The sequence below is a fragment of the Amphibalanus amphitrite genome, unplaced genomic scaffold, assembly GCF_019059575.1.
Source record: "Amphibalanus amphitrite isolate SeventyFive unplaced genomic scaffold, NRLGWU_Aamphi_draft 001093F_arrow, whole genome shotgun sequence".
Lineage (NCBI taxonomy): Eukaryota > Metazoa > Arthropoda > Thecostraca > Balanomorpha > Balanidae > Amphibalanus > Amphibalanus amphitrite.
Window position 1 is genome coordinate 91,806 of NW_024882587.1, and position 26,804 is coordinate 118,609.

The 26,804-nt window shown below is 47.6% G+C and overlaps 4 protein-coding genes across 6 annotated transcripts in view; 2 read left to right on the forward strand and 2 right to left on the reverse strand.

Moving 5' to 3' along the window:
- LOC122370057 (glutamate receptor ionotropic, kainate 2-like) overlaps positions 1 to 6,339 on the reverse strand; it is a 25,747-nt gene extending 19,408 nt beyond the window's left edge. Inside the window, exon 1 of the mRNA XM_043345319.1 lies at positions 5,387 to 6,339. The gene's annotated coding sequence lies outside the window, so the exon portion shown is untranslated. The remainder of the gene's footprint in view (positions 1 to 5,386) is intronic.
- Positions 4,144 to 12,848, forward strand: LOC122370058 (intraflagellar transport protein 74 homolog). 2 transcript variants are annotated; one of them, XM_043345320.1, is made up of 11 exons: positions 4,144 to 4,262; positions 8,441 to 8,560; positions 8,958 to 9,195; positions 9,458 to 9,654; positions 9,983 to 10,159; positions 10,382 to 10,507; positions 10,821 to 10,973; positions 11,293 to 11,438; positions 11,808 to 11,964; positions 12,079 to 12,195; positions 12,372 to 12,848. In XM_043345320.1, the coding sequence occupies exons 1-11, from the start codon at positions 4,182 to 4,184 to the stop codon at positions 12,573 to 12,575; spliced, it is 1,716 nt and encodes a 571-aa protein (XP_043201255.1). In that variant the 5' UTR covers positions 4,144 to 4,181; the 3' UTR covers positions 12,576 to 12,848. The 2 variants fall into 2 exon arrangements, with proteins under 2 accessions (XP_043201255.1, XP_043201256.1); XM_043345321.1 differs by lacking the exon at positions 4,144 to 4,262 and adding an exon at positions 6,934 to 7,126.
- A 1,989-nt stretch (positions 12,849 to 14,837) lies between these two features.
- Positions 14,838 to 17,952, forward strand: LOC122370048 (RNA-binding protein 8A-like). The gene is made up of 5 exons (XM_043345306.1): positions 14,838 to 15,099; positions 16,584 to 16,727; positions 16,953 to 17,089; positions 17,240 to 17,364; positions 17,700 to 17,952. Exons 1-5 carry the CDS (start codon positions 15,039 to 15,041, stop codon positions 17,731 to 17,733), a joined length of 501 nt encoding a protein of 166 aa, XP_043201241.1. The 5' UTR covers positions 14,838 to 15,038; the 3' UTR covers positions 17,734 to 17,952.
- A 517-nt stretch (positions 17,953 to 18,469) lies between these two features.
- LOC122370047 (suppressor APC domain-containing protein 2-like) lies at positions 18,470 to 25,994 on the reverse strand. Of its 2 annotated transcripts, none has more exons than XM_043345305.1 (6): positions 25,901 to 25,994; positions 23,759 to 23,928; positions 22,615 to 23,321; positions 22,237 to 22,389; positions 19,849 to 20,115; positions 18,470 to 19,458 (listed from the first exon to the last, which is right to left on the reverse strand). In XM_043345305.1, exons 2-6 carry the CDS (start codon positions 23,886 to 23,888, stop codon positions 19,333 to 19,335), a joined length of 1,383 nt encoding a protein of 460 aa, XP_043201240.1. In that variant the 5' UTR covers positions 23,889 to 23,928; positions 25,901 to 25,994; the 3' UTR covers positions 18,470 to 19,332. The 2 variants fall into 2 exon arrangements, with proteins under 2 accessions (XP_043201240.1, XP_043201239.1); XM_043345304.1 differs by lacking the exon at positions 25,901 to 25,994 and adding an exon at positions 25,650 to 25,792.
- Between the last annotated feature and the right edge of the window lie 810 nt (positions 25,995 to 26,804).

Genomic DNA, 26,804 nt, shown 5'->3' on the forward strand with positions numbered 1-26,804 from the left:
TACACCTACCCTCAAAATTTCATGACCCTGACCCCAATGACCTTTGACCTGTGACCTCTTTTCCGTGACCATGTTTGGCCGAAATCGCGATTCGGCGTATGTCGGCTCGCATTAGCCGCGCGTTTGCAAGCTTTTCGTAGTTTCAAACATTCAAACATGTGATTTGATGTTGCTCCTATACAAAAGGGTGGGTGTCAAGGTCACCCGAAGGACAGGTCAGGTCATTGACCTTTGGTGACCTCGGTTCACTTTTTCGAGTTTTACATGTTTCTAGGCTAGTTTTTGGAGCTGAATTCGAATTTAGCAACCATTTGAACATTTACGAAGTAGTTTTGGTGCCTTCGTAACATGTTACGAAGCTGTCAGAGGCGGTTGACACGTATTACGAATACCCGTCACGACCCCTACCGGTTGACCTGACCTGACCTGACCCGACCTGGTCTAAACGCTTAACGACATCATCTGTGATCAAAACTAACACGATATTCGTGATCAGCACCCCGGAAAACCCCTTAGCAGCCATGCTTTACGAGTTTCTAACAGGTCCCAATATTCCCGATTTTGGGTCATTGACCTGACCTGGAAGGTCAACCGATGACCTAGGACCTTAAAATTGGGTATCATTGGCTTCGTCTCGTGACGGGCAACACGCTAGTTTTTTTTTCGCGAAGCTCTATAGCTCCATCAGGGGCCAAACGCGAGGGGGGGTCGTACCAACCCCCTTGTGCCGTCGAAGGACTCAAAATGGCCTGTGCCGGCGAGGGTAAACCTTCGGTGGTGGGGGGCATTTTTTGCCCCCCCCCCCCTTAGTTTTTTCAATATATCTCGAGAACCGCTGCGCCGATCGTCACCAAACTTTCAGTACCCTCCCGGGAGCAGCTAGCGCACATGGTGACCAATTTTTTTTCCAAAGGCTATTATAGGTTGGCCGCTAATGACGTCAGAGTGACGTCATTTTTGCCATTTTCGACCCAAAAAAAGGTTTCGCGGGAAGAGCTGTCAGGCCTACAGCTTTAGAGATACAGAAAAACGTTTTCGACATAAAAGGTGTGGAATTAAAAGGCCCACAAAACTGCTATTTCGGTTTTTCGATTTTTTTGGATTTTGACCCCCAAAAAATCAAAAAATAGATTTTTGAATATAATAGCCAAAAAATCATTTTTTTTTTGAATTTCGAAAAAACCGGAATATATGTGATAGTCCCTACCGCCTTCTATCTACATACCAACTTTGAGATCGATACCTCTTTTTTTGGCCAAGTTATAGCGAAAAATCTGTTCAAAATTGATGACGTCAAATTTTCAAACTCGATTTGTAGCAATTCCAGACCTCGTAGCGCAAAACAAAGACCAACATTAGACTCCCCGTTACGAGCTGCATCGAATCGATACCCATTTTATGCAAAAATATCAACTTTGAAATTTGACCTTTTTTACCTGACCTTGACCTGACCTCCACCAGAAAGTGACCTCAACCGTACCTGATGGTCTTATAACTAACACCATTGAGTTGGAAATGAAAAACTGGTCATAAAACATGCATCACATAACCTTAGTAAAGTTGGGCTCATGTGGTGACCCTTGGTGACCTTTGGTGACCTGACCTGTCACCTGACCTGGTATGACCAGTGACCTTTAACCCTCGCCCATGTAGGGGGGGGGTTGGTGCAACCCCCCCCCTGAGGTTTTTCGGAAATAGTGCAAAAACGGCGGCGCGCAGCGCCGCCAAATTTTGAGTACCTTATGGAGCAAACCTTGCGCATCTTTTGATAAAAAAATTTGACCGGGTCATGTCAGGTCACGGAGTTATGACGTCACAAAGGGAACAGCCTCCGGCCGGATTTTCACAAACTGAGTGCCAACGCCCGAGGTTTCCTGCCGGTGGTACGGACATCGGTTGATGGATCGTGATGAAACTTCCCATGCATGTTGGGGCAAGTATTGGCTATCATATGGTATAAGAAACTTGACCGGGTCAGGTCAGGTCACGGAGCTATGACGTCACAAGAGGAACAGCGTCCGGTACTATTTTTGAAAAGCGTCCGAACCACTATTTTGCTAATTCTTGTCACCTCAATGGGAATATGCAGCAATATTAGCTTCTATAGGGAGCAAATGGACATCCCAAATCCAAAAACACAATCAGATTTCAAAAATTTAAATTTTGATTTTTCGAATTTCTGCCGCCGACTGTGACCTTGCCGACTTCCGGCGCTCTCAACGCGCCATTTTTAGAGCTAGGGAAACGAAATACATACCAAACGATAGAGAATTGATCAAGGAACACGATAGTGAAGGTTTCAAGTCGATATCTCCCACCGTTTTGCCGCAATCGCCGCGGAAAATTTGAAAAAGTCTATTTTTCCGAAAATTTGACCTTTGACCGGTCAAAAGTAGGTCAAATGTTGACCTAGGACCAAAAAATATACCACCAATCGCGAGATCTCGGCGAGAGCAATCCGTTGGTCTTTTCCGCTAAGCTCTACGACGCTCCGTTTTCAAACGCCAAGGGGGGGGGGGGGTCGCACCAACCCCCCCCCCCTGCATGGGCGAAGGTGGCAGATCGCCGTTTACGGGCGAGGGTTAATAGCAACATATGTACTAGACAACTGACGCCTTATCGCTGATTTTCGACAAAATGCGTTTTACTCGGTGTTATAGCGCTTTCCCTAGAAGCCCTGTGAACGGTGAAACATTTTATCTTTGACCTGACCTGTGACGTCATCGGTGACCCCGAGGTCAATGGAATTTGGTTTCCTTCGACAAATTTGACAGGGCTATCGAACGCCGTTTGAATTTTCCGGATCCGTCCAGTAGTTTCGGAGATAGGGGGGGGGGGCAAAAAAATGCCCCCCCCCCCCCCACCGCGCGGAAGGTGGCTGGTAGGCCCACCGCCTGCCGGGTTAAGGTTTCATGGTTGCTGTCCTTGCTGAATTTTCCACCCGGGCCTTAGCCGGTAAGCAAGGAGGAAAATAAACAAGGACCGAGGTCGTGAAAACAAATGTTTTCGGCCAAGTCGCACGTAGTGGTATTAAGTTTACTGGGCAGCCATCAAACAGGACTCACGTACACTTATCACATAAGTCGCAATGGCCAATGGCCGGCACTGGCAGCCTGGAATATTACCGATATGCTTAGGCTGAAAGCTGCTCGATTCAGTCGCTGAGATATGCATAACGAGGTCACTGATTAACGAGGTCACGACCGGCGCAGCTCAGTGCAGACGCGTGCAACTGACCGTTTACATAATACATTCATTCCCGTTAAGCTTAAAAGTAAACGGTGAGCCAGCGATAGACAAAAGAACTCGAAACGAGCATCACGCAAGTCACAAACGAATCGCCCGAGCTGTCCACCAAAGAACCAATGCACCACCGAGGTCGGTTTAATGCCAGGCTCAGGTTCATGTATCTTGGTATCCGTGTTCATTCACATGAATGTTCTCAGAACTTCTCTAAGTTTAGTACTTTATCCTAACGGAACTCTCTAAAGGGACGAGACATATAAAAATGAGCAGGAACATACGCTTTCAATTTTACGTGTATACTTTAGGCATTAGCAATGATTATCATTGCGTGTAAATACCTAAATATTCTCATAAGAAAATAGGAAAGATTAACATCAATGCCTAATGAGATACCTACGCCCTACGGCATAGCTATACTCTGAAACACTGGCCTACGGCGATGTCTGACGATTGACTTTTTCAAGTATCCGTCTTATATCGCGATAGAGGACGACCTCCGAGAAGGATGAGCCGAGAGCCGGTATCACGACAGCCGTGGGTCCCCAGCGCAGTGAGCTCTCGACTCCCGCAGAAACACTGCCGACTGTCTAATAAACAGACCACTATTTGTGGGCCGACTGACATCACTGCTCATCGCACTAAACACCGCAGCGAGTCGCATGCTCGCACCATCTCAGTCATATCTGGACACTGCAGAGAGTTTGGACCATAAGTCGTTATATGCTAATCCATATAGTGTTGCAGGACTTGCCCCATTTATAAACGTTTAAAGTTCGTGATTGTTCCGGTTCGCAAATTAATGGATATTGGACAACAACGCACAACTTTGTGCATGCTTATCCCACGGATGAACACTTGTTTCCATAACACGGCTGACAAAATGAATGACTCATTTACAGAAAATTCACTAAAAGGAAGAGACGAAGGAAGTTAAAATGGGCGTTCTGTCCCGGTATCAGAGCAAGCCGTCCTCTGCAGATGGGCAGAGAGCACGACCCGGAATAATACATCGCTTGGTAAGTATCCGTAGTTACTAGTTAGATAACGATTATATGTGCTAAAACTCAACCAAAAACTTTCGCTTCTACAAAACGTTTTAAATATTAACCCTCGCACGACCAGGCCATTTCTCATAACACGAACGACCAGGGGGGGGGGGTTGTTCCCCCCTGGCGTTTCGAAACGGAAGGTCGTAGAGCTTAGCGGAAAAAACCAACGGATTGCTCTCAACGAGATCTCGCGATTGGTGGTATATTTTTTGGTCCTAGGTCAACATTTGACCTACTTATGACCGGTCAAAGGTCAAATTTTCCGAAAAAAATCAAACTTTTTCAACTTTCCGCGGCGATTGCGGCAAAACGGTGGAAGATATCGACTTGAAACCTTCACTATCGTGTTCCTTGATCAATTCTCTATCGTTTGGTATGTATTTCGTTTCCCTAGCTCTAAAAATGGCGCGTTGGGAGCGCCGGAAGTCGGCAAGGTCACAGTCGGCGGCAGAAATTCGAAAAATCAAAATTTAAATTTTTGAAATCTGATTGTATTTTTGGATTTGGGAGGTCCATTTGCTCCCTGTAGAAGCTAATATTGCTGCATATTCCCATTGAGGTGACAAGAATTAGCAAAATAGTGGTTCGGGCGCTTTTCAAAAATAGTACCGGACGCTGTTCCTCTTGTGACGTCATAGCTCCGTGACCTGACCTGACCCAGTCAATTTTCTTTCACCACACGATAGCCAATGCTTGCCCCAACATGCATGGGAAGTGTCATCATGATCCATCAAACAATGTGGGTATCACCGGCAGAAAACCTAGGGATTCGGCGCACACGTTTGGTAACTGTCGGCCGGAGGCTGTACCTCTTATGACGTCATAACTCCGTGACCTGACATGACCCGATCAATTTTTTTCGGCAAAAGATGCGCAAAGGTTGCCCCAGAGGGTATTGAAAATTTCAGCCCGCTACGACAAGCCGTTTAGCGTGCACTTCGAAAAAAACCTCAGGGGGGGGGGGGTTGATACAACCCCCCCTAGGCGTTCTAGGGTTAATACTCGTACGTGTATCTAGCGACTACGGCCATCGCACCCGGTCTGCCGCAAGTTATATGTCATGGTGCGACACGGAAACATTCCTCACTCACCTCTACCAATCTGACCTCTCAGTCCGTTGTCACCTCCACTCCTACCGTCCAGCTCTTATCACCGTCTCGCCTACCACTCCCCACAACCACACGTCTCCACTCTCCTCGCCCGACACGCTCCACCCCCAGGCGAGCCCTCCGGCTCCCAGTCGCCACCGAGCGGCACTGACCGCCTAGCTCCGTCCGCCGAAGGAGCGACCGCTGCCACCCCGCCGCCGCCCCGCCGTCGCTCCTGGACGCCCCCCGGCCGGCGGCGGCGGACAAGGCGGCGTCGGTGGTCGTGGTGTCACAGCCCGTCACCTTTGTGCTCCTCGCGTACGGAAGATTAGTTTTCCGGCAGGCCGCGCTAATTCCTCGATTGGGCCTGCTGTCACGTCGTCGGCTGGCCCGGGATGTGGCTGTGGACGGAGAGTGGATGGAGTGTGGAAAGAGGGTGGACAGAGGACCAACGGTGGAAAAACAGTGGACGGAAGGTGGACCGAGAATGAACGGAGGGTGGACAGAGGGTGGACACAAGGTGGACGGATGGTGGACCGAGAGTGGACAGAGGAGAGGGGGCAAAGGGCTGGCTAGGGATAGACGGAGGGACAGCGGAGAATGGAAGGAGGTTGGAGAGAGATGGAAGGCAGACTGATGGTGGACGTAATAAAGCGCCGGGCGAAGTTTGGAACAGACCGTGGACAAAGGGTGGACGGACGGCGCAAAAGCTGGACAGCCTACGGAGGGTGGACTAAGCGTAGACCGGGGTAAACGGAGCACAGAAACCGGTGGAGAGCGGACGGGCGGTGGGCGGTGGACGGACGGTGGTGGACGAACGGTGGGCGGCAGGTGGACGGACGGTAGATGGAGGGCAGACGGAAGATGGCCACATGGTTGGTGGGATGGCTGTCGGCTGACAAAGTCCAGGCCAGTAGCGAGTGGCGGGGCAGACGGAGGGCGCGGGGACGGCCGTCGGTAGGCTGGTGTTCGCTCATGGCGAGACGGGGAGAGGAGAGGGCCGGGCGGACGGCAGTGACCCGCGCCATACGACTGACCGGGCGATACGCTCTGTTTGTTTACATCAGGAGTGCCGGAGGTCGAGGCGTCACTGAGCCCCCGGGGCGACACGGCCACGACGCTTGACTGACGAGACGAGACACAGCGAGACGGATTGTGTGTACTGTCGATTCTAAGATAAAATGTTACTGGTAGATCTTTATCAGAATATTGGGGTAAGATTTTCGAGGTGCAAAGCGCCCACTCTAAATTCTAAAAATGTCTTTAAAATGCCTTGCATTCTCTTCGGAGCGCATATTTTGTATGTCAATGCCATGGTTGACGAAATGTTAAATGAATCATTTCAAGTTGTGTGGGTAGGTAGGAAGTGGGTAGCAAGTATCTACTTTCATATTTTAGCCATAGTCGCACTTCTAACGTTTGGAATGGACCATAACCCCATAACCGATCAATTAACACGTTTACTCGTCGCACGCTGTTTTTAGCTGCAATTTAATCGTGCGGAGTAAGGGCGGTGCTAATTCAACAACCTTGAAAGAGCTGCGTCTGTTGCCTAGCAACCACGCGTCTTCATTCAGCGGCGGGGCGCGGGCGCTGAAGCTCTGGGCCGTTCTGTTCTGTTAATTTGTGTATTGTAAGCGTAAAAATATATTGAAGACAGCACATTAAATCGCTGAATGTTGCATAAGTCTTATGTAAAAGCCAGTTGCTTGTATTTCATAAAAGCGAAGCTGCTAACCCGAGGTAAGCAGCTAGGTTCACACCTACAACACTCACTCAGTACTTTACTCGAAATTAATTAATAAATTAACAAATTGATTTAGCCAAATAATTAACTACCATGTGCACTGGCAGTGCACGTTAATTGGATAGGTAGTTATGTGGTTGTGATCGGCTGTTGACTCTTGCATCTCAGCTCCTGTTCTTATCATTCTTTAGTTTTCTCAGCATTAAACTTAACCCTAGAACGCCTAGGGGGGGGGGGGTGTATCAACCCCCCCTGAGGTTTTTTCAAAGTGCACGCTAAACGGCTTGTCGTAGCGGGCTGAAATTTTCAATACCCTCTGGGGCAACCTTTGCGCATCTTTTGCCGAAAAAAAATTGATCGGGTCATGTCAGGTCACGGAGTTATGACGTCACAAAGGGAACAGCCTCCGGCCGGATTTTCACAAACTGAGTGCCAACGCCCGAGGTTTCCTGCCGGTGGTACGGACATCGGTTGATGGATCGTGATGAAACTTCCCATGCATGTTGGGGCAAGTATTGGCTATCATATGGTATAAGAAACTTGACCGGGTCAGGTCAGGTCACGGAGCTATGACGTCACAAGAGGAACAGCGTCCGGTACTATTTTTGAAAAGCGTCCGAACCACTATTTTGCTAATTCTTGTCACCTCAATGGGAATATGCAGCAATATTAGCTTCTATAGGGAGCAAATGGACCTCCCTAATCCAAAAATACAATCAGATTTCAAAAATTTAAATTTTGATTTTTCGAATTTCTGCCGCCGACTGTGACCTTGCCGACTTCCGGCGCTCCCAACGCGCCATTTTTAGAGCTAGGGAAACGAAATACATACCAAACGATAGAGAATTGATCAAGGAACACGATAGTGAAGGTTTCAAGTCGATATCTCCCACCGTTTTGCCGCAATCGCCGCCGAAAGTTGAAAAAAGTCTATTTTTCCGAAAATTTGACCTTTGACCGGTCAAAAGTAGGTCAAATGTTGACCTAGGACCAAAAAATATACCACCAATCGCGAGATCTCGTTAAGAGCAATCCGTTGGTTTTTTCCGCTAAGCTCTACGACCTTCCGTTTCGAAACGCCAGGGGGGGGTCGTAACAACCCCCCTGGTCGTTCGTGTTATGAGAAATGGCCTGGTCGTGCGAGGGTTAAGGATTAATCACGTCCATAAGCCGGTGTACTAACTTCGTTGTCTTTATTCTTCGCCGAAAAGTCTCTTTGATTTTAATCGACAACGATTGCTCTTCGTTGACCGTTATTCCGTATTGCACTTTGGTCCCGAGTCGTCACCTTTGCTGTTTTTGACCAACAGATGGCGCAGCGTCCGAGTACGCAGGCCCGCCAGGGCACGGCTGCTGGTCGGCTGGCCACCGCCGGTCAGCGGCTGGCTACTGGCGCTCAGCGAGCGGCAGGAGGGGGCTTCGGAGGAGGGGTGCGTAATGCAGGACGGTCACCAACAACCTGGACCGTTACCTGACATTCACTTAAAAGTGCATGAGCGAAGGACTAGATTCACACATACCGTTTTATATACCTAAAAGCTCAAACCATCGTACCAAGTGGCAGACAAGAATTATTTACGTCTTGTCTCTGCGAAGTAACCGTGCCTATCACCGACGTTTATCCTCGCATTGATGTCTCTCGTTGCCATTCAGTCGGCGCGGCAATTCACTATTCACTCACGTGTTTGCTGAGATAGCGGTGGTCGATGACATTCCAAACAAGGCCAGCGACTGTGCTGTTTGTGCTGGGACAGTGCCGATTATGGCGATTTTGTGTCAATGTTCTGTCCATGTTGATGCTTTAAACGATGTGTTTTCCGTCATCAGGCAGAAGGAGGCAGACCGATGACACGAGGAGGACTTGGTCTGAAGACTGGAGGCACTGGAGGTCGCAACCGGGCCGTTATGGACAAATCCTACTTCATGGGAGTACTGCGTACCAAGATCACGGAGATGACCACAGAGATACGACGCATGGCTGCAGAGTGTGACAAAATGGGACAGGACCAGGAGAACTTCGTCATCTACGACACACGCGCCAAGGAAAAGGCCAACGAACTGAGCGGCAAGTTATCTTTGTTATGCTATTTTAAAGAATTACCTTTCGTTTGACTGGTAGTGCTATGATTGATACCGACCAGCAACCCATTTATTTCATCTTGTTTTATCTGCCCCCTTCGCTCCCCCTTTCTTTCTCACTAGTCATGGATATCCATGTTACGTTATGTTCTTTTTTTTGCTCACCATGTTGAGTTGAGACGTTGACTTTTCAGCTTTGATCTCGTATTTCTCGAAACGCTGACCGTTTCTCGCTGTTGACGGAACAGGCATTCAGGCTGAGTTGGCGGACTACAACACGCTAGTGGAAATCATGAACATGGACTCGGAAAAACAGGTGGTGGATGAACAGACGGCAGCAATGAACGAGAAGAATGAGAAGAATCGCAAGCAAGTTGACAGTCTGTACCTCACCAGAAAGCAAAAGGAAGATGAGGGGATGCAGCTTGAAAGGGATATAGAGAAGGTGTGTTATCATTATGGTCCCTCTCTTATAGCGACAACTGGTTCATTGATGAAGTTGAATCTGAAGATGACGCGTGTCTTTCATTTTTAGCATCTATGTATGGGACTAAGTAAAGGGGTATGATGAAAAAATAATTTTGAATTGTTTCATAGTCTTATCAAGTGGAAAAGGAGGTGTACCTAAGCTGTCAACTTGCACAAATTTTTTTGTTTAATATGTATGTGCACTGAATTTGTTGGCAATCAAAACCCTGCTCTATAATCACCTTCTAATGTACATACTGTGTATATCGACGGCCGCTTGTCACTAAACAATGAAATTTTTTTAGGAGCAAGCCGTCATCGATAAGGTCTTCAACGAAATGTCTCAGAAAATGAAGGAGAAGTTCGCAGTATTGAAGAAGAAGACGGCGAACGCTGAAGCAGAAATCCAAAAGATTGCGAAGCTCATGGACGACGAGGATCTGAAAATAAGGAAAAACATGGACATCATTAACGCTTCTTCGGTAATGCCATGAATTAATATGGCGTCGATTTCTTTTGAGGTAGTGATTCTTACCGCATTTCACTCGCATACAAATGTCTCTCACCAATTATTTCCGGAAGTAAATGGAACCCCAATAGCGATGGATGTGGTGCAAACGTGTCTGCCAAAAATTTATATTCGGATTAATCTTTTAGTACTTAGTTTTCGAGATCATCGACCAACGAACACGTATTTACCGCAGATGAAGGCCGAGGCTTACTCGTTGTACAACAAGCTGGAGGAGCTAGAGGCGAAAAAGGCTGAGCTGCAGGAGCAAGTAGATCGTCAAGAGACTCCGGACGAAGAGCGAGAGAGACTTCTGAGAGAGGTTTGTCCATAAAGAGCATGATCATATCTTCGATCTATCACATGGCGCGGCGTCACCCATTTAAGAATTTGCAGAGACGCATTCAATCGAACTTGCCCGACTGGGCGATTCGTTGAATTGAACAGTCATACACAGCTTACAGCCGCTTATACATACAGTATGTACTATTTGGTTCAACAAAGCTGAATCTAAAAGGACGCTTTTAACTCTTGCATATCAAAATTCACTTCTTAAAAAATTATGTAAATTTGCTCTCTTCATAAAGTTCACGGTTCACCTGATATCACTGGCACCTCCGTGTATGTGTGTTTAGGTCAAGGAGAACAACGACGCCATTGCTACGATGGACAGGAAGGTGGCTGCTCTTTGCGAGGATATCTCCAACGCCAACGACGAGCTGGACGACCTGGATGATGAGGATGAAGGAGACGACGACGCCCCTCCTGCAGCGACTCAGGCCCGACAGGTAAGCCCGATGCCGTTAGAGGGCAGCCAGTGGACAGCTAGCCCCTGGATTATGCGTGATGGTCTCGTGAACTTTGTGTGCCGTTCATTTTTCACTGACTTATTTACTTTCTAGTATCGATTCGACCATATCCGCCTTACAACCAACCATCGGCATGTTATGTCAGACGCCTCTTTCTCTACAGTCTACATATATAGAGCAGCCTATGGTGCTGTTCACGCAAATAATTTTTATTCGTTTTCCATAGATTGAAGCCGATCAGGCGGGGCCGAAGCCGACCTAAGATCAAATGCTGACGTACTCCTCTTATATCTGACAGGACTCGGTAGACACCGAGAAGCTGATGAATCAGATCAGTGAGGCCAAGTCGGACGAGGAGCGGAGGGTGCTCCAGACGGAACTGGAGATAGTCAAACTGCTTCAGAGCATCAGCACCGGTCTCAAGTCCGATACCGACCAAAATGCGTGAGTACTTCACCCAGACAGATATTCGCTTTGCGACTAAAATATATTGATATTTTATCGTGACTGTTGTAGCTATCTGATGCAACATTCATATGTAGAGCTACGCTGTGATGTGGGCTCGTGCTTATATTGTATGCTATATAACTTATGACTATGAGTACGTCCTTCGCACTTCGTGTATCGGCTGTTTTATTGAACCCGGCAGCTTGGCTGTTGTTATATTTTCGCATTCGCACCGTCACGGTGGCATGAATACTGAAGACGTATTGTGGATTGTCACCAGCCTCCTCAGTGTCCCGTATTTGGTATTCACGAGTTGCATGTATCTGCCTTGGTTTGAGCGAATGTCGGCGTCGGCTTCGTCCGCAGGGACCAAGGGCTCGCTGACAGTGAAGAATGGCAGCATTTGAACGAAGTCGAAATGCAAGTCTACTCTGAAATAGACTCGCTGAAAAACAGCATCAAACGAATGAAGGACGATGCCGCAAAGTTCGCTGATCTGGACGGATTTAAGAGGGAGTGTCAGGTAATTTACATTTTTGTTAGGTAAATCACATTGTAATCAGATGTTTTCCGAGACGTATCCGCTGCCTCTTAAAAATAAAAGAACACCCGCTGATACCCAATATTGTTTGAGCAGGCTCGCCAGGCAGGACTTCATCAAGAGCATGTTCAGTTGACGGAGAAGACCAAGGAAGCACGGGCCGAGTGCGAAACGGCCGAAAACCAAAACAAGAAGATGCAGTCCAAGCTAAATGTAAGTGATAAGTTTGAATCTAACGTTCATATTTTATCCAACGTTTCACATTCAATTGTCAAACAGCCTTAGATCTCTCCTAATGCAACATCTTTTATTGATGGTATAGCTCGAGATGAAACTCATCGTACTAAAACGTTTCCGGTCGCGTACTTACGCCCCGTTGCGTGTTGCAGAGCGACGAGACGTTCTCAACGCTGGCGCAGCTGGAGCGCAAACTGGCCACTATCGAGGGGAACAATTTCGCGCTGCAAGAGACGGCGGCCGACCGACGGGCGCTCGGCGAGTACGAGCCGATCCGCGACCAGGCCATCGCCGTCTGCGCCGACATCAACAAGCGGCTCGTGGACCTCATCAAGAACAACAAGATCCCGACGTGATATGTGATCGGTGCATCACTGCAGGGCTACACAATGGATGACCGATGTGTGCGGTACAGGAAAATATGGGAATCAACCATGTTGCGATTTCCATATGTGCCTCTTGATGCATGAGTGTGACTGTATGCGCGAATTTGTTATTGTGCCAAGCAGCATGTTTATATGTTCCTTCCATGACTATTCTGATGCATGGACCGATACGTGGACTGTCGGGTATGCCGTTGCTGTATGTCGAAGTTGATCTCTGAACAATACATCCGGCTCATTGGCTTTGTTGTAGAGAAATCGATAAGGTATACCTTACCTACCATCTATATATGCCTACAAGATATATGGAAGAAAGATATAATAATGATGCGAGTCGACACAGCAAGGTCAATGTGCGTATTCGTAAGCTACTTACATACGGTATATACCAGGGAACATAAACGCTCAAAATCTTCATTCGCTAATCGCTGATGCCTGATATTACCTGAATCCAAACAACTATGCTATACAGCTATGAGCTAGGTAAATTCGCTTCTGAGAGTTCAGCAGCCCAGCTACTGTCGAGCGTTGACCGTATTTATTTCAATTTGCACTGCACGATGTAAGCTTGCGCCTAGAGCGATGGCCCGATCGTATCGGATGGAGGCGGAAGAGAGGCGTTTGAACGCTCGCTCCTATCTCGGCTCTAGCCTCTAATCTCACAAAGTGACGTTTGTTAGATCATACAGCCTAATTCAATATACTATACCCTGTCATACAGTCTCGAAGAAAGCACGGTGACTTTAGGTACAACATCTGAAGTACCTGAAGTAGGTACAACACCGGATGAAAGTACTTTTCTTATCCAAAGTCAGACCAGAGGTCGGATAACTAGAGGTCATCATAAGCTAAGTATTGTAGGTAACCACAACTGGCTGTTTTATCACAGTTAATTCGTCCGACGCCCATGCATGCACGAATGGACTTCAAAGTTATGCTTCAAGGTCACTGAGTCTGCATTGTTGAAAGAGCTGATGGATTTGCATCCAGCGAATCAAATGATGGCAGACCGGTCACTTTCGGATGGTCTAGTCGCGATCTTAGCCTCGATCAGGACGATAAGGATGCGTTGAAGTGGAAACGTTTAGTTGACATTTCGAGGTGACTCAGCACTTCAGTTCACCATGTCTTGCTATTCAAACGGCTGATTAAAACGCATTCGGTGGAAGTGGAATCGTTTAATCTAAAAAAAATTTCATCGACCCGGTAGTTGCTGAGCTAAAGAACGGCTGCAATAGGTGGAAAGGTCACTTTGACTTTTAGAGGTTTTTGAAGTCACATAAGGTCACCATATGCAAAGCTGGCGAACTCTTATAAAAATCACATGGAAAAGGATAGTTGCACAAAACGAAAGCGTCTAGATTGTGTTTCAAGGTCACCTGAGGTCACCACATTCCAAAATATTCATCAAATCATATACAGGAAAACAAAGTGCTTTCTTCTCGAATCACCGATCTACCTGGTTGCCGTTTTTAGTATGCGTGCACGTTTGGCAGTGGAATAGTGGTCAGCTGTAGAGCTCAGGTAGCTATAGTTACTTGCGTTTGCTGCTAGCAGTCATCCATGTCACTTTTTTGAATACGCAACCGAAGTCGTGACGTCACGATAAGTGGCTGGGGCATAATCAGCTGACGGCCCCGTGCTAAAGCAATGGGGCAATATTTTGCCGATCTTTCCCAAGAAAACTGGACCTAGTTAGATAGTTTTAGTAGCTGAATTTAGGACAACGATGTATGATCTATTTTTCTATGAAAAAATATTGCAAAATCTAACAACGCAAAGCACAAAATTTCGTGAAAACCTAATTGGCGGCGAAGTTGACGCAGAAATACAAAACATTTTAGATCAAGAGGTTTAAAATAATGGATTTAAAATAAAAAAGATTTTCAAAATAACTTATATGGTGAATTTTCTCCTTCGCTTTTTACAAATAACAAATATTTATCTAGCTCAAACTCAAATATGTCAAACCTTACGCATCAAAATCCTCCCGACGCGGTCACAGTTCGCATCTCAAGGTCATGTATTTGGTGCGTCAAGTTCGCCGCCCGTAACAATTTCGCGAAATTCGGTTCTTTCCGCTTTGAAACATAGCATTTTTTGGGCGTAGAAAAATAGAATATACTCAGTTTACCTAGAAACTGGCCCCCAAACTATCTAACTAGGTCCAGTTTGTTCTAAAAATGCTGATAAAATTTCGTCCCATTGCTTTAACACAGGGCCGTCAGCTGATTATGCCCCAGCCACTAGTCATGACGTCACACTTCGGTTGCGTATAGGACAAATTCAACGCGCGAGCGCCGTGCCTGGCGCCGTGTGTGTTATGCGGCGTCGCGACACTGTGAATAAATATATCGGAAAAGTTTGAAAAATTGCTGTAAGCTGGGGTGTTTTGGTTGAAACTTTTCCCAAAAAGTCGCTCTTTTCAAGCCAATCATGGCTGACGTCTTGGATATGGAAGATGTCGAAGAGTTCGAGGTGGACGAGGAGGGAGACCGTGAGTTTCCACGCATCACAATCACGCCCAGTGCAAGTGCCTAGGGTGGCTTCTTTTAGCTTTTTGGATAATACGTTAATGCTTATTTTTAAATGAGTGCTAAATGCTGCACCATACCAGTAATACTAGCTTTAAAGCCATTCCAATCAAATTCCGTTCATGGTGAACGTCAGCCCGGTCTGTGACTGGATTTTGGGGGCTTAAAGGAAATAGTTCTCTTTTACCATGGGGTTTCGAATTAGAATAGCAGTTTTATAGCTTGAGGTGAGACTAGCACAAATCAGAAGCTTTTATGGCCCAACGATCACCCTAGGGCCTAGACTAAGATATTCCATTTCTCATTCAGAAGTGCCTTGCAAGTTGCAGAGGAATCAGAATGCATGCCTTGCTGAGGAATGCAGCCACGTCATCGTCATCCAATCAGCATGCTGCTTACAGCCAATGGGTTTCTTCTACACAATATGATTGGTCAATGCGTAATAATGCTTCCGCATCAAGCAATATTAGGCGCAATATACCATTCCTACATTAAAATATAGAAAATGATTTCTTTTATCAGCAGGTTCTATGTTCTTTCCTGATCATTTTGAGCAGAAAAAAATCATAAATCCATTGCAAAAAAAAAACAATTTTGAGAAAGTGGACTATCCCTTTTAACACTGGTTCATGTGCCCTTGCGCAGCATCTGTAACTTAAGAAGACTTACAATTCCCCTCACTTAGATAATAATATTCTGAATGTGATAAGGAAAATTAAAGATAGCTTTGAATTGCATAGTCTGGTTTAAGGAAGTTGATAACAAGAAGTTTTGAAATATAAAAACTGGATGCCTTTTCTGGCTTTCACTGGCTAATGCCTTTGGCTACCACTCTGTTGGATGTGCCAATGCAAATTATAATCTAGCAAACCTAAGTAGAATGGAGTTGAAGTTGAACTTTAAACATGTGTTTGCCCTTCAATTGCATAGTTTGGAGAAAATCCATAGAATCTGTGAAAGCTGTGAAAAAATGTTCTGAGATAAATTGGAGGTAAATATGAAGGCTCTTGCATCAATGGCAGTTGCACTTGAACCCAATTATTTCTTAGGGATGCCAGGCTATAATAAAGGTTTTGCATGCATTAGAGTAAGTGGATTATTTGACCTACACATAACACTAGGCATTTCATGTAATTTTCTTGAATATGAATTATGTTATGCTTGATAACTAATTATTATTTCAGTGTTCATTAATTCAGATGCATCTTATGACTAATGTAATACGAACAGTCATGTCATGAATTCTTTGATTGTTCAGAATCCTTTTGAGGGGTATGCTCCCCACAGGATCCCTAACCACCATTCTGGATCTGCCAATGAACAGGAGAGAATGTCGCCCTGTACTCGCTAACCTATTGCTGTTTACTGTCATTTGATGTGCTGCTGTCCTTATGCCATCCTATTTACAGAGGGTATGAGTCATTCCCCCTCTCCAACCTGTTCACAGAGGGTATTGTGAAGCTGAAGGAAAAGGCGCGGAAGCGGAAGGGGCGCGGCTTTGACGGCGAGCGGGCGGCTCGGAACGACACGCGCCACCGCGACTACGAGGGTGTCGAAGGAGACAACGACGGCGAGCCGGGGCCGTGCCGCTGTGAGTGGCCGTTGTGGTCAGACGCTGTTAGCTAGTCTGTCCGGAGGCGTTGGGGAGCTGTGGAGAGGAGCAGGGGGCTGCTGATTTATGGGTGATGTATTGATGTCTGGTGGATGTGGCGTGAGGTGTTGAACTGAAGTTCAAAACTATTAATTGTGGTAGATTCGTTATCACTCCAGAGTCCAGAGGACGGCAGTCCAGTGAGCGTTGTGCTGCTGTTTCCAGCGGTGGAGGGCTGGATCCTGTTTGTGACCGGTGTCCACGAGGAGGCTCAGGAGGACGACATCCATGACAAGTTCGCCGACTTTGGCTCCATCAAGAACATTCACCTCAACATGGACCGGCGTACTGGTTTCTTAAAGGTATGATCGATCGTGGACAGTTATCGAACGGGGTTTTGCTCGCTGATACGTTTTCGCTGATACGCTGGCTTACGTTGTACTGCTTGTAAATTTTTGCTTATTTGGTGTCACTTTTATTTGTGCTAACGACGCATCGTGTTCAATTGTCAGGGTTACACGCTCGTCGAATACGAGACGTTCAAGGAGGCCCAGTCTGCCATTGAGGCCCTGAATGGCACGGATATTCTCGGCCAGACCATTAGTGTCGACTGGGCGTTCGTCAAAGGACCGAAAAAGTAAGTGTCGATACAAATAAAACCTGTTAATTTCTCTGCGCCCGGCAATTTAAACCCCAGCTAAACTCGCCTGCATCAGTGTTGCACACATTAGGGAACTCGATGAAACTAAAATTAACTATAACTTAGAACTCTACCGCAGTTGCTCATGTGTTTCATAATATTTTCCAGAATTGAAATAAGTAGGATTGTATTTTATTCGTTTCCATTTCTTCTCAGCACCCGTTCATTCAGCACTGGTCAACATTGTGTTTCTAGATTTCGAACGTTGAATTCCTATCGCAGCCTGATTTTCCAGAAGGCTTTGACATTGATTTTTGCGTGTGATGTCGCAGGGTTCGTCGGGATCGCGACCGGAGGCGCCGCTGAGCGGCCACCCCCGGTACGTCAGTCTCCAAGGTCCGTCGGCAGAGGGCAGTGGGTCCCTTTCGCCCGCCCGTATGCTCGTGACGGCTGCGGGAGCTGTGTTAACAATTTTTGGTTTTGTACACGTGACTTGAAGCAGTGTGCGCCTGCTACCCTCGCTCATAGCTCTCCATTCATACGTGATGCACAGACGTAACACAATACACGAGTTCATCTTGTCAACCGAGCTTTTTATTTCGGCATGAACGGAAAGAATGTGACTGTGAGTGCGGTTGCCTTTCTGAGCGCGACGTCTTGCCCTAGTCCGTTTCATCAGTGAAATATAAGTGGATAGATCAACTCACCGTATGCTGATTTTGCCCTTCCCTCCAGACTGACCCAATGGCCGTGCGGCACGCGTCCATCCCGCTCGTCATCGACTTTCCCTTCATGAGTGCTCGAATTTGCCTATTTTACCACTTACATTTCTCGAATTCGTGTGATAGATGCTGCCTTCCGATCAGCAGATGTGGAAAAACGCTACATCCTCTGAAGGGCATGTAAAAGTGATCTTCAAATCGCCTGTTCAGCAGAAACGCGATAAACAATCTTGAATAAAATAAGTGAAAATTTAATCTATACAATTGTTTCGTTTCGTATTACCCCGTTTTATCATAACGTTGCTGAACCGTAATCATGTACGTACACATTTGAGTGAGTATATCACCGCAACGCAACATCCCCAAACCAGACCATAAAATAAAACCTTGCACTGCGTATATTTGTCAAAAATAGCATACGATTCAGCCCAAAAGGGCATGCACGGAGTGGACGGAATGGGTTTACGGCACGTGGCGGAATGCCGGACGGAATGTAGACATGACTGATGGAATGCGATCGCGGGAAGCTGCGGTCAGCCCTCCGCTATCTGTGGCACTATGATTGTCGACATCGCACGGAAATACTATGAACAATTATGTCCCAATGCTACTGTTCTACAATAAAAGGCACTTTCTACACGATATACTCACTAACGTCTTATCAATCACATCGTTTCGCGTCGTTTTTAGTTTGACACAGCTGCAGCATTTGTAATGAGATTCGCGGCACGCCTCACCAACCCGATTCCAGCGACGACAAACTAACACGCTGGTGGTGGCTGACGTATAAAAGACACAATAGCATCGTTATCGTTAGTAGACCCAGCCATTCTGTTAACGAAGATCCACTCACAGCATGGCGAAAATACACCCAACCTCCATGGCCGTATACACAAAACCACAAACAAAATGCCTCTCAGATTCAATGCCGCAATGATAATTACCTTCACGCTGGGTGTTTCTACCCTGTTGGAACTCAGCCGTTATCTAAAGCAGGCGGTAGTATGCGACATCAAAAGCGTCAAAATGCGACGGGAAGACTGGGATCGCTTGTAAAAGGAAGACTGCACAGTTCATCTGGGCAGCGAGCAGTGCAGAGTCGCATATGGTCCGACGAAGCTAGTCTGCTCTCTATCCACCGTCCCATACTCTCGAATCGGTGTTCTATTCTTAAGGCAAAACAGGCGAGCAGCCGAAGAGCCCACCTGGTTCAAACAGAGGAAGCGTCACCGTCGCCGTTCGATCAGATCAAAGTGGTCTCATCCGGGTGCGGCCGGCGCGGCTCAGACCGGGCGTTGAACAGCTCGCGGATCAGGCTGGCCTTCTCCCGCTCCAGTGCGGTGATCCGCTCCGACCTCTGGGCCACCTCCTGTTGATGGAGAGGGGAGGTGTCACGGGGGACGATGCGAGAGTGACGAGTGTGGTATGGATAGAAGGGCGGCACAAATGAAAAATGGTCCAGGGGGATGTCACAATAGAGCAAAGAGCCGGTTTCACGATCGGTTTCTCCCATGACTGAATCATGAGAGCTAACATTCCGGTGCTCTTCCCCAGCCGCCCCAGCTGTCAGTTATACATTGGTCCCAAAGCCCTTCCCCATCGCAGCACAACCAGCCCCACCTCTACTTATTTATTGAGCGTTCAGTTTTCACAGGCGGACCCGACCACGGCCCACCCAGAGTCAGTAGGAATTTCCATCCCCACCCCAGACCCACCTCAGTCACGCTCAGTGTCCCGTCCTGTCCCCACCGCTACCCACCTCCGTCAGCTGGGTGTTCTGGGCGCGCAGTCGGCGCACGGTGCGCTCCGTGGTCGGTGACGTGGCGGACGGAGCCGGTGCTCCCCCGCCCGCTGCCACCGTCGCCGCCGCCGCAGCAGCGGGTCGGCCCGGGCTCAGTGCCAGGTTCATGTGCAGCGGAAAGCCGCGGTGGGATGAGTCGATCAGAGCAGACAGGTGCTGGTTCACCTCGTGAATGCGCGCCGTCTGGAAGCTGAGACGCTCCTCATTGGCGTCTGTGGTGTGCTCCTGTGGAGACGGGCAATGGGAGGTGGTAAGTACACATTGAAACAGACAGGCCAGGGAGACGGGGAACAACTGCCAGACTGGCCAGATAGGGAAGGAACAGCTCACAAGCCAGCCAGAGAAGAAAAAACACAGCTAACAAGGCAGTGCAGCGAAAAAAAAACTAATCTGACTGCACTTGAAAGGCATGCTAATATACGGCAGAGAACAGGGGGAAACTGAAGTCATTATGTTGCTGTCAATGGTATATAATCTATCGGGTACTTTGGAACACATGTGACATGGGTTTGGAGTTACAACTAGAGGTGGAAATGACTAACGTTTTCCAAAATCTTGACTAATGACTGACTAATGACTAATGACAATTTTCGTTGACTGACTTTTGACTGACTAATCTTTGGTCTCAAAAGGCTTGATTGACTAATGAATGACTAACGCCATTTTTCTTGATTTTGACTAATATTTGACTAAATTTCGGAATTTGTTAGCACTGCGTAAATAATTCCGATCGACACCGGAAAAACACAAATCGATCCCAAATTTTCTCCCTAATCATTTTATGGCCAAGGCGATGCGAAGCCACCGCAAGATATCTTGTCGGCCGCTACGACGCCTGGTTAGGGAGATAACAGGCGGGGAGGAGGGGGGGGGGGTAAAATTTATCCCCCAGCCGGGCGCATTCGGCCGGCGACCCCCAGTGGGGCGCGGGTTAACCCTCGCCCGACCCTGGCAGGGCATTTTTCGTAACGCGGCCTGGCTGGGGGGGGGGGGGGTCGATGCGATCCTTCTGGCGTTTCGAAACTAAGCGTCGTGGCGTTTCGCAACAAAGACCAGCGATTGGTCTCAACGAGTACTCGCGATTGGTGGTATATTTTTACCATGGGTCAATATTTGACCCAGTTATGACAGGTCATTGGTCAAAGGTCAAATTTCGTGGAAAAACTATAATTTTCCAAATTACTTAGCAAATATTGGCGAATTTATGAAAGATAGCGTCATGAAACTTTCACGAACGCGTTTCGCAACGAATTAGCAACAAAATGAGGAATAGTTGACTGCATTTCAGTCATTACTGGCGTGACGTATTCCCCGGGAACATGGGAGGCCACGCCCGCCGCTGGCGAGGACGTTTGCGAATATCGAGAGCTTTCCAACTAATCGAGTCAACATTGGTGCGTCTATGAAAGATAGAGACTTGCAACTTCGAAGAGCGTATTCCTCAGAAGAGCGTATTCTTCAGCTGCAAAATTACATATTGTTGACTTTTTATGACTTTTTATGGTGATAAAAAAGGCTTTCAATGACGTCACGTACCACGGTACCTGGCCCAAAAAGCCGCAAGGCTATGCTCGCTGACCGGCAGCAGCAGCGGCCGCCCGTCAACCGGAGACCTGGGGAAGTGGGGAGTTCACTGCCACTTGTAGGAACAGTTTTGAAGGCGTTTAGGTGGAAATTGAACCGCAGAATTGGATTCAGGACCTCAAGAAACCCCACTACGGACACTAAACACAGCTCATATCACGGAGGTCAGCGTGTGAACATGCGAGATCATCTTGGTTGACCTTAGAAAGGTCAATATACAATGTAAAGATCATGTCCAGTCAAATTCTGACATAAACCACACGGAATAGCTTCGTTCTTGTCGATGAGATCACGTCCAGTTACGGTATGTACGATTTTGTCAAAAACGGTCGTAGGTTGTACTTATTATGACGTCATAGCTCGGTGAACTGACATGACCCGATTTTTTTTTTGTCTAGCAAAAGTTGTGCAAAGGATACCCCAGAGGCTATTGAAAATTTCAGCACGATCCGACTAATAGTTCAGCGCGCATCGCAAAAAAAAAACTCAGGGGGGGGGTCGCATCGACCCCTCCCCTGTCAGGGCGAGGGTTAAGTCACCTCACGAATCACGACAAATTAGTCGACTAATATGCAACAAAATCATTGACTTATGACTGACTAATGACTAACAAACATTTTGGTTGACTGACTTTTGACTGACTAAAAAAGTGCTTGACTAACGTTAGTCGACTACTTTTTGACTAATGACTAATATTCATTTCCACCTCTAGTTACAACGGCGAACAACGGCAGTACAACGTTACTCAGGCATGCGACTTACACTGGGCTGGTGGGCGCGTCCCAGGCCGAGGTACTTGGCGCGCTCAGAGACGGCCGCCAGCTGGCGGGTGTACCAGTCGCGCGCGCGCTCCACCATCTTCAGACCCTGGGTGAGCGTGTCGCGCTCCTGCTCCATCTGCTTCATACGCTTCAGCTGCAAAAATATAGAGCGCAGACTAGGTAAGCAGCGGGCAATGAATAATGCACAATACGCGGATCCCAAAGCGAAGTGGAAGCACTATCATTTACAGCATTTAACATAAATGCCATTCAACGCAAAAAAATCATCCTTGCATAGGCAGAGACAGATGAATACAAATTATATCACTGCTTTGCGCAACGCCTCTAATTAAATAACGGTATTACAAGCCACGCTCACCATGTTATAATCGACGCCGTTCTGCAGTGTGTGTCGGCGCGGCTCCCGTTTGCGCTGCCCGGCCGTCTTTCGGGCCGGGTTGGAGGCTGTCGGCGCGGCCGGTGCCTCGTGCTCGGCCTCAGAGCTGGAGGGCGGGTCAGCCGGCGGCAGCACATCCCGTCCGTCACCGCGGCCCCGCTGTACGCGCTCCCGGTGCCAGCGCTGCAGCGCCGTCAGGATCTGGGTACGGCTCAGGTTGGCTGCTGAAGGTGCCGGCGGCGGCGGCGGGGCCGGACCGCCGACGTCCCGGCTGCGGTCGCGCGGCGGTTTGGGCGGCGGCTGGTCGCCCCCGGCGGCTCCACTCAGCTGCGGCATGCTCAGAGTGCGCTGCTGGCCGATCACCGAGTGTGGCCGGGCGGCGGGAGGAGGCGGGGGAGGCGCCGCCGCCGCGCCGCCCGACAGCTGGTCCAGGGCCGGCGCCGACGGCGGCCGCGGCTGCCGCTGCTGGGACTGCTGCGGCAACTGCTGCTGGGACGGCGGCGACGGCTGCTGCTGCTGCTGCTGCTGGCTGAGCGCCTCGGCGCGACTGCGCAGCAGACAGATCTTGAGACCGGCAACGAAACGCTCAAAGGAGAGCATCCCGCTGGCGGGCGTCACCTTGCGTAGACACTCGAGCACACCTTTGGGCACGTTGGCGCCCTCCTCCTCTTTCCATCGCTGTTCAATGTCTGCGGGCAAACGGCGCAGTTAGCACTCACTAGCAGAGCCGCAGGTAAAACAAAACATATCGATCCACATGTTTTGTAGATCGATGGAAAACATTTGCACGTCTGATCCAGCGATCCATCTCCGACATAACAGACATTTCCGATATATGTTATGTCGGAGATGTATACGTGCATCTCCGGCATAACAGATGTGACACACGCTTACGTACGGATATTCCTTACTTTTCCAGAAGCACCAACTCTACATAACGAGAATGTCACTTTTGTATACCTGAAAGTGCCAGAGATAATTCCAAATATTGGATCATAAAGTGTTATTATGCCAAATTAAGTGTTTAGTGTGCTTAGTAAACGGAGCAAAATTCATAAAAAGTAGCTCGATAACTGGTGCAAAAATTGTCATGCAAGGGTTGCTATGAACAAAATGAGAATCCCACCTGAGTAGTGCACGAAGCCGGTGCGCTTGTCGTCCATGATATCAAACAGCGTTCTCATCGAGTCCACGAAGACCTTTGGAAGGGCGTCCAGAGGCTTCGCCTGGCCCCCTTCTCCGCTGCTCACCGACATCTTGCTCAGGATCCGGCGACCACTTCAACACACTGACAGTCTGTGGACCGAAAATCGGACAGCACCAGGTGTGATCAGGCTTCATATTGCATGCACACGTCGCATTCATTTACATACGCTTGACTTGACTACAAGGACAGACAGTTATCAGTGGTTGGTAACGTAGTTTTTGTCGTTTACCTTTCCACGTGCTAAATAGGTGTGAACTGTTTATTTTATTCCCAGAGCGGTGCGAGTTGAAGGACGACATGCTATCTATCGGCCGTCACAGGACAAGGACAGGACCATGCCGTATGGATTGGAGTGCTGGGTCCAGCAACTGCTCTGCTGCAACGCACTTTATGCATTCATGTAGACACGAGCTGCAAGATGTAAAGGCGGACGATTAACGATAAATTTATGGAATAAATGCTGGGCCAGCTGATGGAAAATCATAAACGGGTGTGTTATAAATTTCCTGCATGCTGGTTCTCAAATTATCAATTATCATACAAGTCCTCCGAGTTTGCTTGAAGAAGTCAATCCAATGGCCATCATCTACCGTTGGTAAAAGCAATCTCCTCTGGGTCTCATTTACGCCATTCAGTTATTATCGGCAGATATGCAACTCTAGTCTCAGTAATGATGGAGCGGAACTGTAGTCGTGAAGACAGCCCAACGACCGCTACACGATAACACCTGCGAATCCGGTGAAATGAAAACTGAAGGCTTTATTTTTTCTTAACTCCGAGCACCCAAAGATTGACTACCCACTCAAACATCAAGCAGACAACAGTGGAAAGGCTCGAGGGTTTTAGGTGAGATCAATGTGGTCCGCCTTCACGATCGTGTCAAGGACCACTCCAACGAGAGCGCGAGCCGCGAAGTTACTGTTACTCCGGCCACTGGATGTGGGAAAAGTATCGTCGTATTAGTTCAAAACCAGACTGGCTCATGTCCCAGACATTGGGATTTGACTGGAACAATAGTCCAATCCCAGCAGCCTCTCTGTTCGACAGCAGGAAGACTCAGATAAAGGTTAATGGTTGTGGCAAAGTCACACTGAAAATCATAGGCGCGGGAGCCGGGGGGGGGGGGGGGGCAGTGGGGGCAGCTTGCCCCCCAACTCTGGGGCCGTGGGGGCGGTGCCCCCACAGTTTTGAGACGGAATACGACACTTTTTTTGCAAATGTCTTCTTTTTTTGTTGAAAAAGCAGAGGGGTGAAAAATAAGTGGCCTAGAACCGGTGAGAAAACTAGATTGGGGGGTACCCTAGGTTGATCTCTATTATGGTGTGCTCCCCAGTCGGAAAGTAGTTCCCGCGCCCCTGCTGAAAATCCACCATTTAATCAGCTTCTGAGCCCATTTAAAATCTGAGTTTGAGAGGCAGAGATGACAGTTCCGCTGCCTCAGCACCAGTCCCCTAGCTGTCCAAGCTCAATGGTGTAATTCCTATTTCGAACTGCCAGTTCGCCACACGGCTAACGTCCTGTCCTCCTGACCGTGAATGTACTGTGAAACTGTGTCGATACCCAAACCATCAGACCCATTACGGGGACAACGCGCCACTTCATCAAGACGCCTCGGCGTTCCCTGGTAAACCAGAGACCATCAGTGTTGTTCCTGCCTCGCCTCATAGGGTCGCTGGTTCGGTCCACTAGCTGACTACGTTACGGGTTCGCTGCGCGGAGGCGACACTGGCCATGGAGGCATGGATGTCATCCATCAGCGGCAGTCACTGGTGCAGCTCTCTCCCAAAGCGTCGGCAGAGATAGAACTTACATGATGTGCTTGCATAAATGAGATGTGCTGTCGCATCTACAGTATACACAAGTTGGGCAAGAAAACAGACAAGAAAGAGCAATCATGCAAGCAAAACAACAAGCCAGAATGCTCAATGCAATGACCAAAATGTGTGTTAAATGATTTGGATTGTGTGTGCAAGTGTACAGTGTAAATGTGCGTAAACCATGATGAAAAAATTCAAAATTAAAAGCTTCACTAACTGATGACCTCGTATACTTAGCACTTACCACATAAAAACAACGGAGAAAAAATAAATGCGGAATTCTACAGGAGTTCTTTAGGGCTCTCTCTATCGTCTGGAGGTTTCGAAAGATGCTCTCCAGAGATGGCGCTAGTAAATTTGGCTGACATGACGTCATGCTAAAAAGTGATGGGTTTTGTGAGAGCAAATGTAATAATAGTTGAAAATTTTGTACTTTTGCTTAATTAAGAAAAAATAAATATACAATTGTTCAAAACAGCGTTTTCCTCATTCATCCTTCATTGTTTTAAGAGGAATATAGACAGTTTAAATATTTTTTCTTGACCGCAATTCGCACACGCACTAAATTAAAAGCTGGAGTTTTGTGCGTTCGTAAATCGTGATTTGAGAAAATAAGTTGACAATAATCTTTTGCACTTTTGCTTTACAATCATTTTTCAATGCAGATAAATGCATAAATTATTCGAAAATAGGCATATCTTTGAAATATTATGATTTTCCACAAGCAAATTTTCCCAAAAACTTGAACTACTTACAACTGACGAACGCATCCAATAATCTGGATGTCTTAGGATGAGTTCGTCATTTTTTCCCAAGGAAATACGATACAGTTCAAGCTATTTTACCGATTTATTAGGGTACTTTTGCCAATGAAGTAATAAATAAATGACAACAATTAATCTCATTATCAACCATACTCGGAAGAATTTTCTTCGCATAAGCGCGAACACATCCGCGCTTTCATGAAAAGTCACGCCTGTAGATGTCAGGACTGCTGCTTTATGTTTCGCAAGGTGGCGCAGCGCGCAGGGTACTGACTACCGAGGCTGAGGTCTCCAGACTCTCCACCACGATTTAACTTGGAAATGGCCGATGGGGAATGTCTCACCCAAAAACGGACGCCCTTTTACACAGCTGCATAAAGAGAA